The following is a 7,618-nucleotide window of genomic DNA, read 5'->3' as shown; positions in this document are numbered from 1 at the left end:
TAACTATGGACATGATTACATGCCGCACAGAACTCAAGTTGTTCCTCTTGTTCATGTCACACTGCTTGACTAAGGAGTATTATAGCTTCTTTGCCTCCATTTTCTGTAAAACTAAACCGTCTACTTTTTGCCTGGATCACATCCTAAGCTGCACAAGAAGGTCCTGAGACACTTGCAGGATCACATTGTTTGGTTTCCCTTGTGCCTGTCTGGTAGCAAACTCCCAGCACACTGCACGCTGTGGCATGAGAAATTTCAGCACAACACAATTCATCTTGAGCTCCTGCTTCCTATGCTCTCCTGTTGTCCTGTAGCAGGTGCGGCAACATGAAAGAGCTTTGTCAAGGCATGAACAAGTCAAAGAATGAAACCCTGGCTTTATTAAACAAAATGGAAGTTTTACCATTGACTCTGGACTTTGCATTTTAGTTTGGCCTGTCTTTGTCAGCTGACAGGTGACCACGCTGTATCACTATAGCTGATGGAGCACTCTGCAGAACTCTACTCCTCCTCACTGAGGGCTTCTAGAAAAGTTGGAATATGACCAAAATTTCTGGCTCTTTGCCCTTGACTTGGCACATGCCAGTCAAAAGATGTTAATACATAATATATTTGTCCTTTGAAGGAAAAGGGTCTATTTATTGCCCTAACATTTAGAGGAATTAATATAGTGAATATTAGTTGTGCTTGTCCTGAACTGAGTACTAGCACTGCTACAGCCTACCTTAAAAATATTACCTTTGGTAAATAAAAGGTATTTCAGGTGAGTACATGAAAGGATATTAAAAATAATCAAAGACAAATAACTCATGAGTCTTAAACAAAGTCTTGGTAATTTTTTCTCCAACATGTATGAGACAATGAAAGTGTCTTGGCTACCTTTTTGTGTAATAAAATGCTTTTGAGCAGAGGAGTATGAAGATACGCAGTAGCAATTGGGAACAAGTTCCCTATATTCCTCCTCTCATTTGTGCTTCTTTTTGATTGGATTAGGAAGAAAGCAATAAATTAATTCTGTTACTACAGTGACTGTGTTCTGAGTATCAAGACAGCTTGTCTAAATGTGACTTCATCATGTTGTAACCTGTCTTTTAGGATGAAAGGTAAATCTTGGAGTACTTTTCTTGCTGTGCCCTTCCTAGACGTAAGAGTTTTTTCCATTCTAAGCCTTTTTTATTTTTTTAATCATCATACTTCTGAGAAGTATCTACTTTAGCTTAGAATAAAACTGACCTGTTCCTGGAAAGGCAAAGAAAAAATCACACCTTTGGTTCTGCTCTTCTAGTTCAAGTTTCAATATAAGTACACCTGCCACCTATAACAATATTTGAGATTCTGTAATATTTAATGATGTTTACAAAGTTCAGTCCTCTTATTGGACAGGAAGAGTCTCATAGCCTGATCTAGAGGATTTGAGATGAACTCTGTGAATCTCTTCTTTTCCTCTCTGAGTCTACTAGGACATGTAACACTCATAGATCATAAGTTCAACTGCAGTTTGAGATATCCCTGCCAAACCATTATTACTCACTCTCAGGTGTGACAGCCTCATAGAAAACCTTCACTGATTCCATGTGACAAGCAGCAGTAAGGAGCCTATTCCTGCACCACTTTCAAAGGAGTTTTATGTCTGTTTTTTACCAGATTTGGAGCTGGATATTCTCCTTTCATGGAATTTCTGAAGTTTTAGGCAGTCTCTAATAGGGAAGCTGATAGCAAGTCAAACTCTGTCAGCTGTTAAGTATATACACTGTACTGTAGAAAGAAATAAATACTGGGGCAGTTATACCTAGCTGCTTACCTCATTATTCATAGCTTATTTAATTCCTAATACAGCAAATGCCAGATTTTAGTTTAGCCAGTTCTGAATGATATTGTCCATTTTACTGCTTTCTCATTGCCATTACTGGCCTTGAATACTTAAATACCTTAAATGCAGATGTAAATTTTAATTCTTCTATTTTTTGCTTCAAATCATCCTCTGCACCATCTGGAAAACACCACAGGTTCCTAACACCACTGTGGTATTGCATTAGCAATTGCAAGACTTAAGTTAGAATTTTAACATACCCGGGGCTTAGGAAGGAGGCTAAAACACAGAGAGTTCACTAGTGCATTTCTTGTGTTTGTCTTCAGTAAACTGTAGACCACATTGCATTGTTATGACACTAAATAGAAGGAACAAAGTGCTCTCTTATTGGCAAAACTGACAGTAAAATGCCATACTATAAGCATCAATGAAAACTCTATTACTTTGAATGAGATGCACTTAGTTTTTTTGAACTGTTTCCTGTAAATTTTTGCTGCCAATGAAAACCCGCTTTGATGTACCCAAGTATCAGAGTTAGTTGTAGGAGCCAGTTAATTTTGCAAGTTAATCAGAACACATGAATTAACCCTCTCATATTGTTTAAATGCAGAAAAGCTATGAAAAGGGATGGGATTAGGAAGGCAATTACACTCCTTTATTAATTAGATTCCTTACTAACAGTGAATATTCAAGTAAAAAATGGTGACCACAGTAATAATTTTAACGTTTATTTTAAAGTGATTCACCTATCCTTGTTGACAAACAAACCTGACGCAATTAATGCAGGAGCCTAGACAAACAAGACTAGCAAAAGAAGCAATAATAATTCACAGTAGAGAGACACTGTTTAGAAAGGTCAGTACAGTAACTTTTCTGTAGCTCCAACGGGCCCGGCACAGCCCTGCGGGGGGGACATGAGGAGGGGACGGGCGCCCTTCAAGCAGCACTTCTCTCTGTCTGGGCGGAGTGGGCAGAGCTCCAGCGCGGCTCCCTGCGGGCCAGCTGGGTCATGCCCGCATCCCTGGCCAGGAGGGCGAAGCAGCGGGAGCGGCCCGGCCGCCATCAACCAGGCAGGGCGGACGTGCCGCTATCGCGAGACCCCGCGGGGCCGGTCGTCATGGGAACGGCGGCGGCGGCTCCGCGCGTCCTGCCGCCCTCCCGCGGTGGGAACGGGGCTCTTCTGTCCCGCCCGCCTTCCCTCCCAAAAAATCCACGGGTGTGGTGGGCCATGCTGCTGGCAGAGGCCTCGTGTAGGCCAGAACTCCTCAGGGAATAGGGGGCCTCCCGGCTGGCCGCGGTGGGAAGCGGGAGTGCAGCTTCATCGGACGTGGAGGCACGTGGTGATTGGTGTAAAGAGGCCTCTGCGGGGGATGAGCCCGGGATGCACGAGGTGAAGTGAATGGACACAAACTACTCTTTTTCTTCTCTGCCCGCTTTTTATACTTTGTTATGTTACAGACTTGTGTACAGGACTCGGTTTGCTCCGTTTCTTGTGCTGAAATAAAGAACTATATTCACTTGGGCCTTCAGAGAGTTACCAGCGCATGTCGCATACTCAAGATGTTTAGTTCCTGGGAATTCACACAGTTTTTGCAGAGAAACATGCATTTCTGTGGTTTAAACTCAAAACAGCTGAGATGGGGAATGTGATCATTTGGACTTTGGAACTTCCAAAGTTTAACATAAATAGCTTTTGGCTGCTTTAGTTGTGTTCAAGATGTCTCTAAAATGCCCTAATTCTTTTGTTTGTGCTTAGCCAGTCCAGTAGTTTTTGAGAAAAGAAAAAAAAAGAACCATGATAATTTCTCCATTGTGAGATTACTTTTAAGATTTACACCATTTGAAGTTTCTTTGATAGTAAGCACATTTGAATACTTTGGTTGGCTTGATGATATAAATGTATATTTGCACCTATATTAAAAAATGTATAATTGAGTAGCAAGCTGATCTAAATAGGAAAGACCTCTCAATATGGAATTTCTAGAAAGGATTTGAAACTTGTTTGATCTACATCTGAAATAGTACGAGATTTGTATTGCTTTACTATGGAACTGATAGTTTGAAGGGTTGTTTTTGAATTTTTTCCCAATTTTAGGTAACAATGGACATTACAAGTGAGAGCGCAGATGACATTTCAAGGCCTGCATCTAGCTCAAAACCCGGTTGTGGATCTTTGAATACGTCTATAGAGTTACTAGCACCAGAGCCACATTTGCAAAAGGTAATTCTCTCCTTCAGCAGGTTAGAAACTCTATGCCTAGTTCTTCATAAGAATGCTAAAAGGTAATATTCTGCTTTTTTAGCTTCATATGCAGTTCTGGGCTCTGCAGGTGTGCTAAGGGCTTATGTGAACGTTCATGATGTGATCTGCTCCTTATGCAGCAATGGAGTAATTTTTAATTTCATTTTGGTGAATCTGTGTTACTTTTATATTTGCCACAAAAAGGGTAACCTGAAAAACTTGGTTGTCTTCCTTTTTATATTTAATCGTATTATTAAATAAATTGTGTTTTAAGATAAAAACATTTGAAATTCTGTCAGTAATACGTAAATGCACAGCTATAGGTTGTTAATGCATGAGCAGTCTGTGAATAACTTCACTTTCATCCCATTTGTGCTTTTAAATTTAAATTGGAAAGATTAAAAGAAATCATTTGAGCAATACTCACAAGTTGAATTTTTGACTACAGAGTTCTCTCTGGGTATTTTTGGGTTAAGTTTAAAAACCAATTCATACTATTCTAAGAAATAGCTCTAGGAATTTAGCAAAGTCTGTTGGAAGTAGGTGTTCATCCATCCTCTGAGAAAATTAGTATTGGGGATTAACTTAATTTTGGGGATGGGATATGAGATAAATTTGTTGGGATATAGGAACTAGGACTTGGGAATTGGAGATTTAGATTGATTTACTTAGCTTAGTCCAATTGTGTTGTACCTCCGCTCACTTGTCTGTAGAATGGGATCATAGTTAGATGCTTCACAGAAATATTAAAATATTTTTTTATAGATTCACAGTCGGGTATTGACGTTAACAGCAGATAACTTTGAATCCAAGTTCTGATCTAAACTTACCAGCTATCGGATGGAAATTGTAATCTCTTGAGAGTGATGAATTAAGCATGACCTTTTCAGCCTTTCTTTGTAGTATGAGCAAGAGATTGGGATGCTTCATGTTGCAGAGCACTCACAGTGTCTGGAAATGGATGAGATTGTTTTACACACAGACTCATGTGTGGTTGTCTGTGTAATAATTATTTGTAATTAATTGTAATAATTTCCTAGCGTAGCAGTCTGTGGAATGATGAGCTTGAGAATCAAAGTGATAACTGAGGAACTGAGCTCTGTGTCAGACTTGAAAAGGGTTCTTTTATTTAAGAAGTACACTTAAATATTGTGCAGAATTGTTGTTGGCCTTTGTGATAGCATGTGAGTATTGTGATTACCCAAAATCTTCTCCCAAAATATTTCTGTCTTTATGGTTGTAATAATTTCCATTTCATAGGTTGATTTACTTGTCAGTGTGACTGATGGTTATCAGAGAGGCAGCCTAGAAGATTGCTGTCCAGCAGAAAACAAAAGAGAGAAAGCTGATGTCCAGGCAGTAAGAACAGATCAGCAAACCGCAGTGGAGAGTACGACCTTCTCTCTTCAGAAATGTATACAGAACCCCAACGAATTGTCAGGTGCGGAAATGACTAACACTTTCTTGTGTTGGGACTAGACTAAATATGAGGTTTGTATAGTTTGGGTAAAATTCTATTGGTGGAAGGAAAAGAGCTTGCAAATAGGTATCATTCTAGAAAAGAAGGTGTCAAAATCTATACCTTCACTTCTCTTCACTATTTGGAATCCATCTTTGGAAGAAATGGGTTATTACTGCCAGTAAGGTACAGCATATCTTTTGTGGCCTCGTAAGCTGTGGTCTGCACCTTGGTGATGACCTAAAAGATTGGGAGAAAGCAGTGGGTTGACCCAGGCTGGATGCCAGGCACCCACCAAAGTGGCTCTCTCAATCCCCTCTGCAACTGGACAGAAGAGAGAAAATATAACAGAGGGTTCATGGATTGAGATAAGGTCCAAGAGAGAGATCACTCACCAGATACCATCATGGGCAAAACAGACTCGAAATGAGCATATTAACTGAATTTATTAGTAACAAAGTCAGAGCAAGATGAGAAGTAAAATAAATCTTAAAAGCACCTTCCTTCCACCCCTCCCTCCTTCCCACACTCTACCTTCTCCCCTCCACTGGCACAGGGAATGGGGGTTACAGTCAGTTTGTCACAGGTTGTGATGCTGCTGGTCAGGAATGAGTCTTTCTGTGCTCCACCGTGGGGTCCCTCCCATGGGAGACAGTCCTCCATGAACTTCTCTAACATGAGTCCAACCCATGGGCAACCATTCTCCATGAACTGCTGTAACTTTTGCATGGGTCACTTTTCCATGGGGTGCAGTCCTTCAGGCACAGGCTGTTCCAGCGTGGGTCCCCCACAGGGCCACGAGTCCTACCAGGACCCTGCTCCAGCATGGGCCTTCCATTGGTTCACAACCTCCTTTGGGCACCCACCAGCCCTGGTCTCCTCCATGGGCTGCAGGTGGATCTCTGCTCACCCATTGCCCCCATGGGCTGCAGGGGAACAGCTGCTCCACCGTGGTCTGCACAATGGGCTACAGGGGAACCTCAGCTCTGGCACCTGGAGCACCTTCTCCCCTCCTTCTCCATTGACCTTAGTGTCTGCAGAGCTGTTCCTCTCACAAGTTCTCACTCTGCTGTTCTCTGGCCGCAGGTACATCTGCGCTTTAACTTTTTTTCCTTCTTAAATATGTTATCCCAGAGGCATTACTGTCATTCTGATTGGCTCGACCTTGTCCGGCAGCGGGTGTGTCCTAGAGCCGGCTAACATTGGCTCTGCCAGACATGGTGGAAGCTTCTGGCAGCTTCTCACAGAAACCACCCCTGAAGCACCCCCCGCCCCCAAACTCTGGCCATGCAAACCAAACACAGTGTGTTCCATGGAACCATGCTAGAAAGTGTATTCATTAAGGTGTTTTTATCAAACGTCTCACAGAGATCATGATCATTTGTTAGAAACTGTGTATCCTAACCTGTCCAAACAATTGGGTTTATGGTTATAAGTTATAGTATTTAAAACTGAATATTGTTAATACTAATAAAATACTTTGAATATAAGTATGCAATGTGTAATTTTAGTTAAAGCACTTGCAGCAGTGCTTTGGATGGCATTCTTCTCATTCTGTAAATGGTAATGAATTAACTTTCTGGAGCTTCTGACTATTGAAAAATAGAGATGCAAAGGCCAGTATTTGAAGCAGAAGTTTGGATACCTTCTTCAAATTTAGTTAAGAATTGGGGCCAAAAGAAATCCCTTGATTCCTGCAACTGCATTTAACATGAGTCCTGGCGTACTAGTCCATACCATTTTTTAAACTAATCCCTGCAGAGGCTCTGTGGGGATCCTTAGCTCACAAAAATGGATCTGGGTTATTGTGAAAGGCTTTTGCCTGTGTTTTTCAGGATATAGCTCTAATTCAGATTGTGAAGACATTGAAACATGGACTTTGAAATTCTGTGAACCTTTCCAAGGAAAACCAAGTACTGCAAAATCAGGTATTGCTTTTCAGGTGTATAAACTGAACAGTTTAATAGAACTTTTTCATTTTCCTTTTCTTATTAATGCTCCTAGGAGAGTTTGGGACTCAAGTGTATTTGTGTGTCTATTATGTAGTTATAAAAAAATACTACAAATTGAAAACATATATACATTGTGATATTCAAGAGGTGTTGGA

General features: G+C 40.9%; 1 protein-coding gene across 8 annotated transcripts in view; it reads left to right on the top strand.

Annotated features, from left to right (window-relative positions):
• The first annotated feature begins 2,573 nt into the window (after positions 1-2,573).
• Positions 2,574-7,618, top strand: part of FSIP1 (fibrous sheath interacting protein 1) — a 97,139-nt gene continuing 92,094 nt past the window's right edge. For 3 of the 8 annotated variants that reach the window (XR_007905202.1, XM_051791788.1, XM_051791786.1), the window contains exons 1-4: positions 2,584-3,200; positions 3,906-4,031; positions 5,313-5,493; positions 7,347-7,439. Coding sequence is in view for 4 of the 8 variants with exons in the window: in XM_051791788.1 (XP_051647748.1) it covers positions 3,192-3,200; positions 3,906-4,031; positions 5,313-5,493; positions 7,347-7,439 (409 nt within the window). In the remaining 4 variants the exon portion in view is untranslated. Of the gene's footprint in view, positions 3,201-3,905; positions 4,032-5,312; positions 5,494-7,346; positions 7,440-7,618 lie in introns of all 8 variants that reach the window. The other 5 variants (XR_007905200.1, XR_007905201.1, XM_051791789.1 and 2 more) reach the window with 4 other exon arrangements.

Source organism: Manacus candei, unplaced genomic scaffold (genome assembly GCF_025592945.1).
Source record: "Manacus candei isolate 608988 ecotype Guabito, Panama unplaced genomic scaffold, ASM2559294v1 h1tg000033l, whole genome shotgun sequence".
In the NCBI taxonomy this organism is placed as follows: domain Eukaryota; kingdom Metazoa; phylum Chordata; class Aves; order Passeriformes; family Pipridae; genus Manacus; species Manacus candei.
The sequence above is the reverse complement of the archived record's forward strand: the minus strand, read 5'-3'. Positions and strand labels throughout refer to the sequence as shown.